General features: G+C 42.8%; 1 protein-coding gene across 1 annotated transcript in view; it reads left to right on the top strand.

Moving 5' to 3' along the window:
* ITGAE (integrin subunit alpha E) overlaps positions 1 to 19,949 on the top strand; it is a 135,461-nt gene that overhangs the window by 85,174 nt on the left and 30,338 nt on the right. The window contains exons 20-23 of the mRNA XM_069761094.1: positions 11,427 to 11,552; positions 12,306 to 12,379; positions 12,462 to 12,594; positions 16,043 to 16,144. Coding sequence (XP_069617195.1) covers positions 11,427 to 11,552; positions 12,306 to 12,379; positions 12,462 to 12,594; positions 16,043 to 16,144 — 435 coding nt within the window. The remainder of the gene's footprint in view (positions 1 to 11,426; positions 11,553 to 12,305; positions 12,380 to 12,461; positions 12,595 to 16,042; positions 16,145 to 19,949) is intronic.

Below are 19,949 nucleotides of genomic sequence, written 5' to 3'. Positions count from 1 at the left end.
CCACCACCCTACAGAGTATAATGCAGCCACCCCAGAGTGTAATGTAACCCCCAATAGAATATAATGCAGCCCCCCCATAGAGTATGATGAATTCATCCCTCATAGAATATAAATATAATACAGCCCCCCATAGAATTTAATGTAGCCCCGAATGGAATAGAATACAGCCCACCTCCCCATAGAATATAATGCAGCCCCATCAGAGTATGATGCAATCATCCCTCATAAAATCTAATACAGCCCCCCATAGAATATAATACAGCCCACCTCCCCATAATATATAATGTAGCCCCCCATAGAATATAATGCAGCCCCACATAGTATATAACACGGCCTCCCCCATAGAATATAATATACCCCCTATAGTATATAGCAAAGCCCGCATAGTATATAGCACAACTTGCATAGTATATAGCACAGCCTGCATTATACAGCACAGCCCGCGTAGTAGTATACAGCACAGCCCACATAGTGGTATATACAGCACAGCCCACATAGTGGTATATACAGCACAGCCCACACACTGCTATATACAGCACAGCCCACGTAGTGCTATATACAGCACAGCCCACACAGTGCTATATACAGCACAGCCCGCACAGGGCTATATACAGCACAGCCCACACAGGGGTGTATAGAGCACAGCCCACACAGGGGTATATAGAGCACAGCCCACACAGGGGTATATAGAGCACAGCCCACACAGGGGTATATAGAGCACAGCCCACACAGGGGTATATACAGCACAGCCCACACAGGGGTATATACAGCACAGCCCACACAGGGGTATATACAGCACAGCCCACACAGGGGTATATACAGCACAGCCCACACAGGGGTGTATAGAGCACAGCCCACACAGGGGTATATAGAGCACAGCCCACACAGGGGTATATAGAGCACAGCCCACACAGGGGTATATAGAGCACAGCCCACACAGGGGTATATAGAGCACAGCCCACACAGGGGTATATAGAGCACAGCCCACACAGGGGTATATAGAGCACAGCCCACACAGGGGTATATAGAGCACAGCCCACACAAGGGTATATAGAGCACAGCCCACACAGGGGTATATAGAGCACAGCCCACACAGGGGTATATACAGCACAGCCCACACAGGGGTATATAGAGCACAGCCCACACAGGGGTATATAGAGCACAGCCCACACAGGGCTATATACAGCACAGCCCACACAGGGGTGTATAGAGCAAAGCCCACACAGGGGTATATAGAGCACAGCCCACACAGGGGTATATAGAGCACAGCCCACACAGGGCTACTGTATATACAGCACAGCCCACACAGGGGTATATAGAACACAGCCCACACAGGGGTATAAAGAGCACAGCCCACACAGGGCTATATACAGCACAGCCCACACAGGGGTATATAGAGCACAGCCCACACAGGGGTATATAGAGCACAGCCCACACAGGGGTATATAGAGCACAGCCCACACGGGTATATACAGCACAACCCTGAGCCCACATAGGGGTATATACAGCACAGCCCACATCTCATCTCTCCCCCACCAACCCCCTGATAATGGCCCCACAGTCCAGTTAAAAAAAACAAAACACTCTCCTCGCCTTTCCTTTTGCCCGCGCTGATCCCTGCTCCTGTCTCGGCGACTGCAGTCTGCCCGAGACACAGCAGGTGCGCCATGATATGACGTCATCGCGCACCCGCAGTGTCAGAGGCAGAGCGGGGAATGATGGGAGAAGGAGCGTCAGCAGCAGACGCTCTCTCCTCCATCATTGCATTGAACTATACCGGCGTCATAGACGCCGGTATAGTTAAATGCGGCGGCGGCACGGGAGGGGGAGGTACAGTGCAGCGGCCCACTACTGGCACCGGCCCTTCTGGCATTTGCCAGAAGTGCCCGATGGCCAGTCCGGCCCTGCCCCCCACAAGTTACACCATTTTGGAAAGTAGACCCATTAAGGAACTTATCTAGATGTGTGGTGAGCACTTTGACCCAGCAAGTGCTTCACAGAAGTTTATAATGCAGAGCAGTAAAAATAAAAATTCTTTTTTTTTTCACAAAAATGATTTTTTAGCCCCCAATTTTTTATTTTCCCAAGGGTAAGAAAAGAAATTGGACCCCGAAGTTGTTGTCCAATTTGTCCTGAGTACGCTGATACCCCATATGTGGGGGTAAACGACTGTTTGGGCGCATGGCAGAGCTCGGAAGGGAAGGAGCGCCGTTTGACTTCTCAATGCAAAATTGACTGGAATTGAGATGGGACACCATGTCGCGTTTGGAGAGCCCCTGATGTGCCTAAACATTAAAAGCCCCCACAAGTGATACCATTTTGGAAAGTAGACCCCCTAAGGAACTTATCTAGATGTGTTTTGAGAGCTTTGAACCCCCAAGTGTTTCACTACAGTTTATAACGCAGAGCCGTGAAAATAAAAATTCTTTTTTTTTCACAAAAATTCTTTTTTAGCCCCCAGTTTTGTATTTTCTCAAGGGTAACAGGATAAATTGGACATCAAAAGTTGTTGAACAATTTGTCCTGAGTACGCTGATACCCCATATGTGGGGGGAACCACTGTTTGGGCGCATGGCAGAGCTCGGAAGGGAAGGAGCGCAAATTGGAATGCAGACTTAGATGGATTGGTCTGCAGGCATCACGTTGCATTTGCAGAGCCCCTGATGTACCCAAACAGTAGAAACCCCCACAAGTGACCCCATATTGGAAACTAGACCTCCCAAGGAACTTATCTAGATGTGTTGTGAGAACTTTGAACCCCTAAGTGTTTCACTACAGCTTACAACGCAGAGCCGTGAAAATAAAAAATATTTTTTTCCCACAAAAATGATTTTTAGCCCCCCAAATTATTATTTTCCCAAGGGTAACAAGAGAACTTGGACCCCAAAAGTTGTTGTCCAATTTGACCCGAGTACGCTGATACTCCATGTTTGGGTAATCCCCTGTTTGGGCGCACGGGAGAGCTCGGAAGGGAAGGAGCACTGTTTTACTTTTTCAACGCAGAATTGGCTGGAATTGAGATCGGATGCCATGTCGCGTTTGGAGAGCCCCTGATGTGCCTAACCCTAACCTTAACTTTAGCCCCAACCCTAACCCTAACTTTAGCCCCAACCCTAACTTTAGCCCCAACCCTAACCCTAACTTTAGCTCCAACCCTAACCCTAACTTTAGCCCCAACCCTAAGCCTAATTTTAGCCCCAACCCTAACCCTGACTTTAGCTCCAACCCTAGCCCCAACTCTAACCCTAGCCCTAACCCTAACCCTAGCCCTAACCCTAGCCCTAACCCTAGCCCTAACCCTAACCCTAGCCCTAACGGGAAAATGGAAATAAATAAAAAAAAATTTTAATTTTATTATTTTTCCCTAACTAAGGGGGTGATGAAGGGGGGTTTGATTTAGTTTTATAGCGTTTTTTATAGCGGATTTTTATGATTGGCACCTGTCACACATTAAAAGACGCTTTTTATAGCAAAAAAATTTTTGCATCTCCACATTTTGAGACCTATAATTTTTCCATATTTTGGTCCACAGAGTCATGTGAGGTCTTGTTTTTTGCGGGACGAGGTGACGTTTTTATTGGAAACATTTTCTGACACATGACAGTTTTTGATCGCTTGTTATTCCGATTTTTGTGAGGCAGAATGACCAAAAGCCAGCTATTCATGAATTTCTTTTGGGGGAGGCGTTTATACCGTTCCGCATTTAGTAAAATGGATAAAGCAGTTTTATTCTTCGGGTCAGTATGATTACAGCGATATCTCATTTATATAATTTTTTTATGTTTTGGCGCTTTTATACGATAAAAACTATTTTATAGAAAAAATAATTATTTTTGCATCGCTTTATTCTCAGGACTATAACTTTTTTATTTTTTTGCTGATGATGCTTGATGGTGGCTCGTTTTTTGCGGGACAAGACGACGTTTTCAGCGGTACCATGGTTATTTATATCCGTCTTTTTGATCACGTGTTATTCTTTATACTTTTTGTTTGGCGGTATGATAATAAAGTGGTGTTTTTTGCCTCGTTTTTTTTTTTCTTACGACGTTTACTGAAGGGGTTAACTAGTGGGACAGTTTTATAGGTTGGGTCATTACGGACGCGGTGATACTAAATATGTGTACTTTTATTGTTTTTTTTATTTAGATAAAGAAATGTATTTATGGGAATAATATTTTTTTTTCTTTATTTATGAATTTTTATTTTTTTTTTTTTTTACACATGTGGAAATTTTTACACATGTGGAAATTTTTTTAAAACTTTTTTTACTTTGTCCCAGGGGGGGACATCACAGATCGCTGATCTGACAGTTTGCACAGCACTGCAGGCTTACCAAGCGCCTGCTCTGAGCAGGCACTTGGAAAGCCACCTCCCTCCCTGCAGGACCCAGATGCCGCGGCCATTTTGGATCTGGGCCTGCTGCAGGGAGGAGGGGTAAGAGACCCTCGCAGCAACACGATCACATCGCGTTGCTCCGGGGGTCTCAGGGAAGCACGCAGGGAGCCCCCTCCCTGTGCGATGCTTACCTATACCGCCGGCACACCCTGATCATGTTTGATCGCGGTGTACCGGGGGTTAGTGTGCCGGGACCGGTCCGTGACCGCTCCTGGCACATAGTGCCGGATGTCAGCTGTGATAGTCAGCTAGCACCCGGCCGCGATCGGCCGCGCTCCCCCCATGAGCGCGGCTGATTGCATATGACGTACTATCCCGTCACTGGGAATTAAGTCCCAAGTCACCTTGACTTGACTCATATGGGATTAAGGGGTTAAAATAAAAATGTGATTAATAAGCAGACAAACTACAAGAGCAACAAATGTACCATATAGGAAATACGGCAGGTGTCAGTCACATGACATGTCTATTACGTGTATGTGTGAGCTAATATTTACTGCCAGGGATGAGGGCTTCCTGTTGGCTGGGGATTTATCAGGCTGCCAATAGCAACCAATCACATCTCAGCTTCTCTTTTGCTACAGTTAATTAATCTGAGCTCTGATTGGTTAATATAGGCAACAAAGGACATTCTTAGTATAACAAAGCTTGTAGGAGGTAATAGCATGTCAGTTAGGGTGTGTTGGTGGAAAGGCTGATGTCAGTCACATTACATCTACAGTGGGGCAAAAAAGTATTTAGTCAGTCAGCAATAGTGCAAGTTCCACCACTTAAAAAGATGAGAGGCGTCTGTAATTTACATCATAGGTAGACCTCAACTATGGGAGACAAACTGAGAAAAAAAAATCCAGAAAATCACATTGTCTGTTTTTTTAACAATTTATTTGCATATTATGGTGGAAAATAAGTATTTGGTCAGAAACAAACAATCAAGATTTCAGGCTCTCACAGACCTGTAAATTCTTCTTTAAGAGTCTCCTCTTTCCTCCACTCATTACCTGTAGTAATGGCACCTGTTTAAACTTGTTATCAGTATAAAAAGACACCTGTGCACACCCTCAAACAGTCTGACTCCAAACTCCACTATGGTGAAGACCAAAGAGCTGTCAAAGGACACCAGAAACAAAATTGTAGCCCTGCATCAGGCTGGGAAGACTGAATCTGCAATAGCCAACCAGCTTGGAGTGAAGAAATCAACAGTGGGAGCAATAATTAGAAAATGGAAGACATACAAGACCACTGATAATCTCCCTCGATCTGGGGCTCCACGCAAAATCCCACCCCGTGGGGTCAGAATGATCACAAGAACGGTGAGCAAAAATCCCAGAACCACGCGGGGGGACCTAGTGAATGAACTGTAGAGAGCTGGGACCAATGTAACAAGGCCTACCATAAGTAACACACTACGCCACCATGGACTCAGATCCTGCAGTGCCAGACGTGTCCCACTGCTTAAGCCAGTACATGTCCGGGCCCGTCTGAAGTTTGCTAGAGAGCATTTGGATGATCCAGAGGAGTTTTGGGAGAATGTCCTATGGTCTGATGAAACCAAACTGGAACTGTTTGGTAGAAACACAACTTGTCGTGGTTGGAGGAAAAAGAATACTGAGTTGCATCCATCAAACACCATACCTACTGTAAAGCATGATGGTGGAAACATCATGCTTTAGGGCTGTTTCTCTGCAAAGGGGCCAGGACGACTGATCCGGGTACATGAAAGAATAAATGGGGCCATGTATCGTGAGATTTTGAGTGCAAACCTCCTTCCATCAGCAAGGGCATTGAAGATGAAACGTGGCTGGGTCTTTCAACATGACAATGATCTAAAGCACACCGCCAAGGCAACGAAGGAGTGGCTTTGTAAGAAGCATTTCAAGGTCCTGGAGTGGCCTAGCCAGTCTCCAGATCTCAACCCTATAGAAAACCTTTGGAGGGAGTTGAAAGTCCGTGTTGCCAAGTGAAAAGCCAAAAACATCACTGCTCTAGAGGAGATCTGCATAGAGGAATGGGCCAACATACCAACAACAGTGTGTGGCAACCTTGTGAAGACTTACAGAAAACGTTTGACCTCTGTCATTGCCAACAAAGGATATATTACAAAGTATTGAGATGAAATTTTGTTTCTGACCAAATACTTATTTTCCACCATAATATGCAAATAAAATGTTAAAAAAACAGACAATGTGATTTTCTGGATTTTTTTTTTCTCAGTTTGTCTCCCATAGTTGAGGTCTACCTATGATGTAAATTACAGACGCCTCTCATCTTTTTAAGTGGTGGAACTTGCACTATTGCTGACTGACTAAATACTTTTTTGCCCCACTGTATATGAGAGGATATAGAAACTGCCAGTTACAGACTTTTTACCACAATAATGCCTCATAAGAAAATGAATTCCATGGCACGAATGTCAGCTGATGCGAAAAGAAAAGCTGCATTATGGGCCAATGAAAAATGTGAAGACCGAGAAACACGGCTGACACACATGAGAACAGCAGCTGCTTCCTCAAGAGCCAATGAACTTTCTGAGCAGAGGGAAGCGAGGCTTGCAGACAAGAGAACAAGAGCTGCTTCCTCAAGGGCCAATGAACTTTCTGAGGAGAGGGAAGCGAGGCTTGCAGATATTAAAACAAGAGCTGCTTCCTAAAGAGCCAATTAACTTTCTGAGGAGAGGGAAACGAGGCTTGCAAACATGAAAACATGAGCTGCTTCCTCAAGGGTCAATGAACTTTCTGAGGAGAGGGAAGCAAGGCTTGCAGACATGAAAACAAGAGCTGCTACCTCAAGGGCCAATTTACTTACTGAGGAGAGGAAAGCGAGGCTTGCAGACATGAAAACAAGAGCTGCTTCCTCAAGAGACCATAAACTTTCTGAGGAGAGGGAAGCGAGGCTTGCAGACATGAAAACAAGAGCTGCTTCCTCAAGGGCCAATGAACTTTCTGAGAGGAGGGAAACAAGGTTTCCAGACATGAAAACAAGAGGTGCTTCCTCAAGGGCTGATGAACTTTCTGAGGAGAGGGAAGCAAGGCTTGCAGACATGAAAACGAGAGCTGCTTCCTCAAGAGCCAGTGAACTTTCTGAGGAGAGGGAAGTGAGGCTTGCAGACATAAAAACAAGAGCTGCTTCCTCAAGGGCTAAGGAACTTTCTGAGGAGAGGGAAGCGAGGCTTGCAGATAAGGCTACGTTCAGACTAGCGTTGTGCTAGTCTGCGTCGGCGCTGCGTCGGGCGACGCAGCGGCGACGCACGCGTCATGCGCCCCTATGTTTAACATGGGGGACGCATGCGTTTTTGCTTGTTGCGTTTTGCGACGCGTGCGTCTTTTTTGCCGCAAGCGTCGGACCAAGAAAACGCAACAAGTTGCATTTTTCTTGCGTCCGATTTTCGGCAAAAATCGACGCACGCGTCGCAAAACGCAGCGTTTTTGCGTGCGTTTTGCCACGTTTTTCGGTGCGTTGTGCGTCGCGTCGCCGACGCAGCGGCGCACAACGCTAGTCTGAACGTAGCCTAAGAGAAGAGCTGCTTCCTCAAGGGGCAATGAGTCATCTCAGCAGAGAGAAGGCCAACTTGCCACTAAGAGAATTGCTATTTCTTCCACGAGGGCACAGGAAATGGTGGAGATTTGAAACATGCTGCCTTTTGTTACCAGTCAGACATAAACTATCAGCATAATCCTAAAGTTCAGATAGGAAAAATGGATGTGGTCTGCATGTACTGCAGTGCCATGAAATGGAAAGATGAACCGCCAGGTTTATGCTGTGCAAATGGCAAGATAAAACTTCCACCTCTCCTGTCACCACCAGATCCCCTAAAATCTCTGATGACAGGTACCAGTACAATATCCAAAGCATTTCTTGGACAACATCAGGAAGTACAACTCCTGCTTCCAAATGACATCATTTGGTGCAACAAAAGAAATGTTTACAACAGGATTTATGCCGACATTTAAAGTTCAAGGACAGGTTTACCAGTCAATTGGCTCAACCACTGGACAGATCACCTTCCCAAGCAACTTTTGTTGCATTGTGACTTCCATTGAGGAGTTGAAAGCAAAGGTTTTTCCAAACATTCAACTCCACTTCAAAAATTCTGGCTGGCTGTGTGAAAGGGCTATTTTAGCTCCCAAAAATGACAGCATCAACAAGATCAATCTTCAAATTCTAAATCTCCTTCCAGGTGTGTACACAACCTACAAGTCAGTGGATACAGTAATAGACCCTGCATTATTTTATCCAACTGAGATCCTCAATTCCTTGGAGCCACAAGGACTTCATCATCACAACCTTTTTCTAAAACCTGGAGCACCTGTTCTGCTAATGAGAAATTTGGATCCACCAAAGCTGTGTAATGGAACAAGACTCTTGATTAAGAACCTGTTTCCACATGTAATTGAGGCAACCATTTTGACAGGATGTGCCACAGGAGAAGATGTTTTCATTCCAAAAATTCCTCTCATTCCATCTGATTTGCCTTTTGATTTTAAACGCCTCCAGTTTCCTGTTCGACTGGCATTTGCTATGTCCATCAACAAGGCTCAGGGACAGTCCTTGAAAGTAGTTGGAATCGATTTACAATCTCCATGCTTTTCTCATGGTCAACTTTACGTGGCCTGTTCAAGAGTTGGAACAGCCAAAAATCTGTTCGTCTTTGCACCTGAAGGAAAAACTAAGACTGTCGTTTATCAAAAGGCTCTCAAATAAGTAGTAGAAGATTACTTCACATTACTTGTCCAATTTAGTTAAATATGTGTGGAATATCTCAGGTGTTGAAATATATGTTGTGAAATGCTTCTATTAGCTTAGTTTTTGCCTTTTAATAATTACATTTCTATCTATTTGTTTTGTGGTTTTTGTGTGCAGTATAAAGTTTTGTTAACACATTCTATTTTGCTAACAGCAGTTATTAACCCGGGCGAAGCCGGGTAGTACAGCTAGTGTGTGTGTGTATATATATATACAGTGGGGCAAAAAAGTATTTAGTCAGTCAGCAATAGTGCAAGTTCCACCACTTAAAAAGATGAGGCGTCTGTAATTTACATCATAGGTAGACCTCAACTATGGGAGACAAACTGAGAAAAAAAATCCAGAAAATCACATTGTCTGTTTTTTTAACATTTAATTTGCATATTATGGTGGAAAATAAGTATTTGGTCAGAAACAAACAGTCAAGATTTCTGGCTCTCACAGACCTGTAACTTCTTCTTTAAGAGTCTCCTCTTTCCTCCACTCATTACCTGTAGTAATGGCACCTGTTTAAACTTGTTATCAGTATAAAAAGACACCTGTGCACACCCTCAAACAGTCTGACTCCAAACTCCACTATGGTGAAGACCAAAGAGCTGTCAAAGGACGCCAGAAACAAAATTGTAGCCCTGCACCAGGCTGGGAAGACTGAATCTGCAATAGCCAACCAGCTTGGAGTGAAGAAATCAACAGTGGGAGCAATAATTAGAAAATGGAAGACATACAAGACCACTGATAATCTCCCTCGATCTGGGGCTGCATGCAAAATCCCACCCCGTGGGGTCAGAATGATCACAAGAACGGTGAGCAAAAATCCCAGAACCACGCGGGGGGACCTAGTGAATGAACTGCAGAGAGCTGGGACCAATGTAACAAGGCTTACCATAAGTAACACACTACGCCACCATGGACTCAGATCCTGCAGTGCCAGACGTGTCCCACTGCTTAAGCCAGTACATGTCCGGGCCCGTCTGAAGTTTGCTAGAGAGCATTTGGATGATCCAGAGGAGTTTTGGGAGAATGTCCTATGGTCTGATGAAACCAAACTGGAACTGTTTGGTAGAAACACAACTTGTCGTGTTTGGAGGAAAAAGAATACTGAGTTGCATCCATCAAACACCATACCTACTGTAATGCATGGTGGTGGAAACATCATGCTTTGGGGCTGTTTCTCTGCAAAGGGGCCAGGACGACTGATCCGGGTACATGAAAGAATGAATGGGGCCATGTATCGTGAGATTTTGAGTGCAAACCTCCTTCCATCAGCAAGGGCATTGAAGATGAAACGTGGCTGGGTCTTTCAACATGACAATGATCCAAAGCACACCGCCAGGGCAACGAAGGAGTGTCTTCGTAAGAAGCATTTCAAGGTCCTGGAGTGGCCTAGCCAGTCTCCAGATCTCAACCCTATAGAAAACCTTTGGAGGGAGTTGAAAGTCCGTGTTGCCAAGCGAAAATCCAAAAACATCACTGCTCTAGAGGAGATCTGCATGGAGGAATGGGCCAACATACCAACAACAGTGTGTGGCAACCTTGTGAAGACTTACAGAAAACGTTTGACCTCTGTCATTTCCAACAAAGGATATATTACAAAGTATTGAGATGAAATTTTGTTTCTGACCAAATACTTATTTTCCACCATAATATGCAAATAAAATGTTAAAAAAACAGACAATGTGATTTTCTGGATTTTTTTTTCTCAGTTTGTCTCCCATAGTTGAGGTCTACCTATGATGTAAATTACAGACGCCTCTCATCTTTTTAAGTGGTGGAACTTGCACTATTGCTGACTGACTAAATACTTTTTTGCCCCACTGTATATATATATATCTGTATGAATTGAATCAGAGTTGGAACATACAGTATTGTGCATACAAGCATATTGTCTATTATATTAAAGCATTATAAAAGCATAGTGTAAAGACAGATTCCTCAGAATTGAGTGATTCCATAATTTTTTCCCTATGCTTGGTTAAAAAAAAGTAACCATTACTGACTACCACATTTTTGGTTCTTGATTTATTTTAGTGTTTCTTAAAGCCAGAAAGTTGCTATTTGAAATAACTTTAGTTTTGTACCATGTCTGTGATCTGCTTTTTTTCTACAAAATTAAACAACTGATTGAACATCCTTAAAGGCCAATGATTCCATAATTTTTGCCAGGGGTTGTAGACAGCTCTGGTGCATTTCACATGTGTATGATATGTATAGTGTCACGTATTTTGTACACAGTCAAACAGATAACCTTCGTGACCTTATACAAATGTGAAATTCTCTTTTCTACTCTCCAGCCTTGTACCTACGACTGTTTCAGTGATATCACATTCAAGATATCCTATTCTCTGAATTCTGACTTGCGAAGTGATCTCCCACCACCAGTGCTGGATTTCTATGACCACAATTATACTTACATTCAGGTAAAAACATTGTAATAAAAATTTACAATTTTCTCCGGTAGCAAGAGAAGACTGATAATAGGAATAGCCAGGATTATAAGGTGGAATAATGAACTGTCTTGATGTCTTCTCTATAAATTGAAATTGGTAATTATGACACTCCTGTGTTAGGTCCCCAATTAGGATCCTACGTTTTTTTGCCGGCTCATCACTTTTCATCAGAGCTGGCAAGGGAGTGCACTGTCACTATGCATTGAAAATAATATTGCACAGTGACAAGCTCCTACTGAGCATATGTCAGAATTGACAACTGAAGCATGCTCAGTAGAGCAGACACTAGCCCAGCCCTTGATACGGAGGTCACTGATGATGCTTTGTTTCGCTGATGACAACTCATTTGACAATCCCAGCATGCACTGGATATTCTCAAGCGAAATGTCATCAAACCGGAAGTCGATTAAAAGAAAAAATTAAAGCAGTTAGAGAGAGTAGAGAAGGAAGAGTAGGGACTTTTTAATTACAAGTATATTAAAACAAGAGATTAGATTATAACATTAAAGAAATTGATATTTAGAATTAAATAAATGTTAGCTTTGGACCACCCCTTTAAAAATTATTGCAACAAAAATGTCTTTGTTCCATGACTTTCTAAGACAGCTATGACCTGCCTACGATATGCAACATTTTTGTGACTTTTGTTTAAAATATGTTGTACTTTATGGTAAAATGTTAATGACAGATCCTATTATTGAAACCTCTGTTGTATTTATGTAGCTACCATATGAAAAGAACTGCAACAACAAGGAAATATGTGTCCCGAGCTTGTCTCTGACCACCCTGGTGTCGCGGTAAGAATGGAGACAATTATGGTGATAGAACCTCAAAAACTATCAATAATGTTGACTAATATTCACCATCTTTTTATTTCAGAAATGACCTGATTATTGGATATACCAAAGATGTGACTGCGACACTGACCCTTACAAACTCTGGGGATCAATCTTACATGACAAACGTGACACTCATTTATCCAGAAAATCTGCTCTTCACCCTGATCAAACCGGTAAATGAAAAATAAAAACACTACATTAAGATCCGGCGCTACAGAAGTTTAGCCTGTCATCTATGGCTTCTTTGTTATATAATTGACAACCAGTATATATATATATATATATATATATATATATATATATATATATATATATATATATATATATATATATATATATAGACAAGTTGTCCCAGCACCACTCCTGTCCACAGGTTATGTGTGGTGTTGCAGCTCTCCTTAACTGAGGTGAATAGAAACGAGCTGCAATAACATATTTTCTAGTCCTATACATTCCCATTAACTCTTAAATAATTTTTTTGTCTTTGAGTTTTCATTTTTTCTTCTCTTGTTCCAAAACCCATACCTTTTTATTTTTCCATAGACATAGATACATGAGGGCTTGTTTTTTTTTGACGGGGGATGGTAACTTTGAAATACACCAGTCCTTTTACCATACAATACCTTAAACCTTAATCAGGTTCCTCACATCCTGTTCTCATATATTTCATGCAGTTAATAGCCCTCTGTGTCTGTACTGTTACATATTTAGGCTGTTAACTGGTTCATGCAGCTTTATATGAACACCCAATCCTTACACTATGGCTGGTCCGAAACAACGAAAGCAATTGTTACCATCCACCTCCCGTGTCTCCCTTTTTCCTATAGTTTGTAAGCTTGCGAGCAGGGCCCTCTTTCCTCTTGGTATCTGTTTTGAACTGTGATTTTTGTTAGGCCTGTTTCACACGTCAGTGGCTCCGGTACGTGTGGTGACAGTTTCCTCACGTACCGGAGACACAATGACTCACGTAGACACTTTAAAATCAATGTGTCTCTGCACATGTCAGCATGTTTTCACGGACTTGTGTCCGTTTGCAAAACACGGAGACATGTCAGTGTTCATGGGAGCGCACGGATCACATGGACCCATTAAAGTCAATGGGTCCGTGTAAACACGTACCGCACATGGATGCTGTCCGTGTGCCGCCCGTGTGCCGACTGAGGACCACACAGACCGTGCAGGAGACAGCGCTAGAGTTAAGGGCTGTCCCCTGCTTTTGGTGCTGAAGCCGGCATTCATTCCTTCTTCCCAGCAGCGTTTGCTGGAGAAAAGGAATGAAAAATAAGGTTTTTTTTAATTTATTGTGTGTTTAAAATAAAGTTTGTGGTCACCTCCCACCTCCCTCCCCCTGTGCGCCCGCCCGCTGGCATTAAAATACTCACCCAGCTCCCGCAATGCTTCCTCTCAGCGCCGCAGCTTGTCCTGTGTGAGCGGTCACGCGGTACTGCTCATTACAGAGATGAATATGCGGCTCCACCTTCCATATGGGTGGAACCGCATATTCATCACTGTAATGAGCGGTACCATGTGACTGCTAACACAGGACAAGCTGCGGCGCTGAGAGGAGTCATCGCGGGAGCTCGGTGAGTATTTTAATGCCAGCGGGCGGGCGCACAGGGGGAGGGAGGTGACCACAAACTTTATTTTAAACACAAAAAAAATTAAAAAACCCCTGATTTTTCATTCCTTCTCTCCAGAGAACGCTGCTGGGGAGAAGGAATGAATGCCGGCTTCAGCACCAAAAGCAGGGGACAGCGCTTAACTGTAGCGCTGTCTTCTGCACGGTCCATGGGTCCTCAGTCGGCACATGGGCGGCACACGGCTGCCGCACGTGTGCCACACTGATGTGCCACGTGAGCACACGGACACACAGACACGGATAACTCCGGTACCGATTTTTCCGGTACCGGAATTATATGGATGTGTGAGACCAGCCTCATGCTGTAATGTCTATTGTCTGTACAAGTCCCCTCTATAATTTGTAAAGCGCTGCGGAATATGTTGGCGCTATATAAATAAAATTATTATTATTATTATTATACAGTGAACTGGAAAATGTAAAAAAAAATCAAGTGTGGTGAACAGTAAAAAAAAAAGAAAACACAGTTCCGTAATAGTTTTTTTGAGTTTTGTTTTTGCTGAGTTCACTATGTGGTTTCAGTGACCTTGCAACATGATTCTCCAAGTCTGTATGATTATGAGGATACAAAGCAGGTTCAGTTTTTTGTTTATTGCTTTAGTAGCGAAAAAAACTGAAATTAGTAAAATTAAAAAACAACACATTTTGTTAATCTCTTAAATACTGCTGTCAATTACTGATTATTGGCTTCCACTGGCAATGGATCGCTATAACAGTTGGGGGCAATCTGAAAGCCTGCATGTCAGACAATTGCAGGTTCAAGTGCCTTAAAGGGAATAAGGAATAAAGTAAAATGTTAAGAAAAATATTTTTAAAAATGTAAAAAATAAAATAAACAATAAAGAAATGTACAGTAGATAACAAAAAAATACACATATTTGGTAATCAGTATGAATTTCAGAAAAGTCCAATTTATCAAAATAAAAAAAAATAATTAACCCAATCGGTATAATCTGTAAAAAGAAAAAAAATTGAATTGCCAGAATTTGGCTGCCGCAACTCCATAAAAAATGCATTAAAGGGAACCTATGACCTGTCCTCCGATGTACACGCCTTGCGCAGGCGTGTACATCGGAGGACACAGCATGAACTTCAACCCAATATGGCGGCCAGCATGCAGCTAGCGGGTAAGGGAAGGGTGAATCAAACACCCGAAAACCCCGCCTATATGACCGCAAACCTGTCCCGCCAAATTCAGGTGACAGGTTCCCTTTAAGAAGTGATCACACTATTGTATCCACTCCAAAGTAGCATCAATAGAGAGATCAGGTCACCTTGTTAAAAAGCTCCATTGACCAAAAAATAAAAATACTACGTGTTTTGAAAAATGGCAACTCAGGCTAATTTTTCTTTTTTTTGGCGAATTTCTGAAATTTTTCGACTGCACAAAGAAAAAAATAATATGCAAGTTTAGTATTGCCGCAATTATACTGACCTGGAGAATCAAATTTCTAGGTTATTTTAACTGCAGAATGATTACCGAAAAACAAAACTCCAAACAACAATTGTGGAATTGTCTTTTTTTGTTGCAGTTTTCCCTCAATTGGAATTTTTTTCACATTTTTCAGCACACCGTATAGTAAAATGAATGATAGCATTCAAAAGTCCCACAAGAAACAAGCCCTCGTATGATTTTGTCAGCGGGACTCTGGCTTTTTCAGATTCATTATCCCAGCCCTTTCAGGAACAGTTAAGAGTAGTTTACTTATCACCAGAGGCAGGATTACAATGACAGGTAACACCTCTATATACCGCTGATAAAACGGGATCCACCAGTCACAATAGACGATATTGCAGTTTGTCCTACATTCACAATGATCTGTGTACACATTCATTAGATGCTTTAATACAAAAATATATACATTGCAGGTATTGTACATGTATTGTTTCCTGAAACAAGACTGCTTCAAAGTGATGCATTATTATTAGTTCTTTGATGAATTGTGGCCAACCATTTTAAAGTTTTTGTCTTTCATTTTTAGGCTAATAATCCTGGGGTCAAATGTTCTGCTCCCAAAATCACTCCATCATCTAATTCTACAATATCCTGTGGAATATCACATCCTGTGTTTGAAGCTTCCACTGTAAGTTTCTCAATCACATTCAGTCAACTAATGTTTTTTCCAAAGTCATAAATTGAATAACCAGGAACTTAAAGTGTAATCGTGGTTTCAGGAGCACTTGCAGCAGAATGTTTGTGTCGTCCTTTACCTCCTCTTCCCTCTTCCTTCCCTCTAAACTCTCCATAGAACTTTATAAGCACCAACTTTCAGCTACTGTACTGTACTATCACAGTAAGGACTCATTTGCATGTCAGATTTTCACTATATGTGTTTTTTCAGATAGTACTCTCACTTATGATAAATCTATGGGCCTGTTCACATGTCAATGATTTTTTTGCTGATCGAGTGAATGGATGCTGATTTGAGCGTCGGATCAAACTTGGCAATGAAAGTTTATGCGTCTGTTCGAAAATCAGATGCCACAAGGATGCCATCCAAATGATGTCTGTTTTTCACAGTCTGATAGGAGTAGGTCGAGAAACATTTTTAATTTCTTATTAGAAAAAAATTGTTGAAACTCGGACCAAACTCTAATGGTAAGAATTGAAACATTGACCAAACGCTGATGAAACTCTGATCATAACACTGATGAAACTTGAACCAAACTCAGATGAAACGCTGATCATAACACTGATGAAACTCGGACCAAATTCAGGTGAAACGCTGATCATAACACTGATGAAACTCGGACCAAACTCAGATGAAACTCTGATCTTAATAACACTGATGAAACTCGGACCAAACTCAGGTGAAACTCTGATCTTAATAACACTGATGAAACTCGGACCAAATTCAGGTGAAACTGATCTTAATAACACTGATGAAACTTGGACCAAATTCAGGTGAAACGCTGATCATAACACTGATGAAACTCGGACCAAACTCAGATGAAACTCTGATCATAACACTGATGAAACTAAGACCAAACTCAGGTAAACTCTGATCCCAAACTGTTCCACGACCCCAACCATTCCATATACCAGACCTCTGCACTTCCCTAATAACCTCCCTCTCCAACATCACTGAAGGAGAGCTTACTCGCCTCTTTTCCAAATCGCACCTCACCACCTGTGCACTTAACCCCATCCCCTCCCACCTGCTCCCCAACCTCACTAACATGCTCATTCTACCCCTAACCCATGTCTTCAACCTATCGCTATCTTCTGGTACCTTCCCCTCTGCCTTCACACATGCCACCATCACACCCATCATTAAAAAAACTAACCTTGACCCAACTGCTATGCCCAGCTACCACCCCATATCACTGCTCCCGTTTGCTTCAAAACTCCTTGAGTAGCATGTCCATGCTCAAATTTCCTCCCTCCTCTCATCTAACTCTCTCCTTGAAAACCTCCAATCTGGCTTCCGCCCCCACCACTCCACCGAAACTACCCTGACAAAAATTACTAATGACTTACTTACAGCCAATGCTAACAGACAGTTCTCCATCCTCCTCCTTCTTGACCTGTCCTCTGCTTTGGACACAGTCGATCACTGCCTACTGCTACAGATTCTTTCTTCCCTTGGCATCAAAGACTTTGCCCTGTCCTGGATTGCCTCATACCTTTCCGACCACACATTTAGCGTTTCCCACTCCCACACCACCTCCTCATCCCACCCTCTCTGTTGGAGTCCCTCAAGGCTCTGTCCTAGGGCCTCTACGTTTTTGATTCTATACCCTTGGCCTAGGACAACTCATAAAGTCCCATGGCTTCCAGTACCACCTGTATGTGGACGACACTCAGATCTACCTCTCTGGCCCAGATGTCACCTCTCTGCTGCCCAGAATCCCGAAGTGTCTGTCAGCCATATCCTCCTTCTTCACCTCTCGCTTCCTTAAACTCAATGTAGACAAAACCAAACTTATCATCTTTCCCCCATCTCACATATCCCCCCTACCTGACCTATCTATTATGGTAAACGGCATCACACTCTCTCCCACACCTGAAATCCGCTGCCTCGGGGTAACTCTCGACTCTGCCCTGTCCTTCAAACCGCACGTCCAATCACTTGCCACCTCCTGTCGCCTCCAACTCAAGAATATTGCCAGAATCCGTTCCTTTCCCAGCCCACAATCTACCAAAACTCTTGTGCATGCCCTCATCATCTCCCGCCTTGACTACTGCAACACCATCCTCTCTGGCCTCCCTGCTAACTCTCTTGCACCGCTCCAGTCTGTCCTCAACTCTGCTGCCCGGCTAATCCACCTCTCTCCTCGCTACTCCCCTGCTTCTCCCCTCTGCAAATCCCTCCACTGGCTTCCAATTCCCCAACGTTAGTTCAAACTACTAACACGGATCTACAAAGCCATCCACAACCTGTCCTCTCCCTATATCTCTGAACTAATCTCCCAATATCTTCCCTAATGTAATGTCCGATCCTCCCAAGACCTCCTACTCTCCTCCGCACTTATTCGTTCCTCACACAACCGCCTCCAAGATTTCTCCCGAATATCCCCCATCCTCTGGAATTCCATGCCTCAACACGTCCGACTATCCACCACCCTCGGATCCTTCAGACGGAACCTGAAAACCCATCTCTTCAAGAAAGCCTACAGCCTGCAATAACCATTCTGCCGCCTCGCCATCGCCAGAGCCGCCGCCTCGCCCCTACCTTCTGCCTCTTCAACACTATCCCATGGAATGTAAGTCCACAAGGACAGGGTCCTCTCCCCTCTGTACCAGTCTGTCACTGTAAACTTGTTTACCGCAAACAATATCTATAACTCTGTATGCAACCCCTTTCTCATGTACAGCACCATGGAATTAATGGTGCTATATAAATAAATAATAATAATAAATAATAATAACAGTGATGAAACTTGGACCAAATTCAGATGAAACTCTGATCATAACACTGATGAAACTCGGACCAAACTCAGATGATACTCTGATCATAACAGTGATGAAACTCAGACCAAATTCAAATGAAACTCTGATCAACAACACTGATGAAACTCGGACCAAACTCAGGTGAAACTCTGATCAAAAACACTAATGCCACTCGGACCAAACTCAGATGAAACTCTGATCACAACACTGATGAAACTCGGACCAAATTCAGGTGAAACTCTGATCATAACACTGATGAAACTCGAACCAAACTCAGATGAACCTGTGATCAAAAACACTGATGAAACTCGGACCAAACTCAGATGAAACTTTGATCATAACACTGATAAAACTCGGACCAAACTCAGATAAAACTCTGATTAATTATACTGATAAAACTTCGACCAAACTCAGATGAAACTTTGATCATAACACTGATAAAACTCGGACCAAACTCAGATGAAACTCTGATTAATAACACTGATAAAACTTAGACCAAACTCAGATGAAACTTTGATCATAACACTGATAAAACTCGGACCAAACTCAGATGAAACTCTGATTAATAATAACACTGATAAAAATTGGACCAAACTCAGATGAAACTTTGATCATAACACTGATGAAACTCGGACCAAATTCAGATAAGTTCTGATTAAAAAAACTGATGAAGCTCTGACCAAACTCTAATGGTAAAAACTGAAACACTGATCAAACTTGGAAGAAACTCTGATCAAAAACATTGATAACACTGGGACCAAACTCAGATGATACTTTGATGAAACTGGGACCAATTTTCTCATACAAGAGAATAACTGACATGTGCATGAGCCTAAGTGGGAAAGTCAGTATTTAATAATGGTAGATTTTCATCCATGAATTGAGAATGTGGGAAATTAAAGCCACGCTCAGTATTTGGTCAGTATTTTAACCCAGTATTTGTAAGCCAAAACCAGAGTGGAACAATCAGAGGAAAAGTATAATAGAAACATGTC

The sequence above is a fragment of the Ranitomeya imitator genome, chromosome 3 (assembly GCF_032444005.1).
Source record: "Ranitomeya imitator isolate aRanImi1 chromosome 3, aRanImi1.pri, whole genome shotgun sequence".
NCBI lineage: Eukaryota > Metazoa > Chordata > Amphibia > Anura > Dendrobatidae > Ranitomeya > Ranitomeya imitator.
Note: the sequence above shows the minus strand (reverse complement) of the source record. Positions and strands in the feature narration are given on the sequence as shown.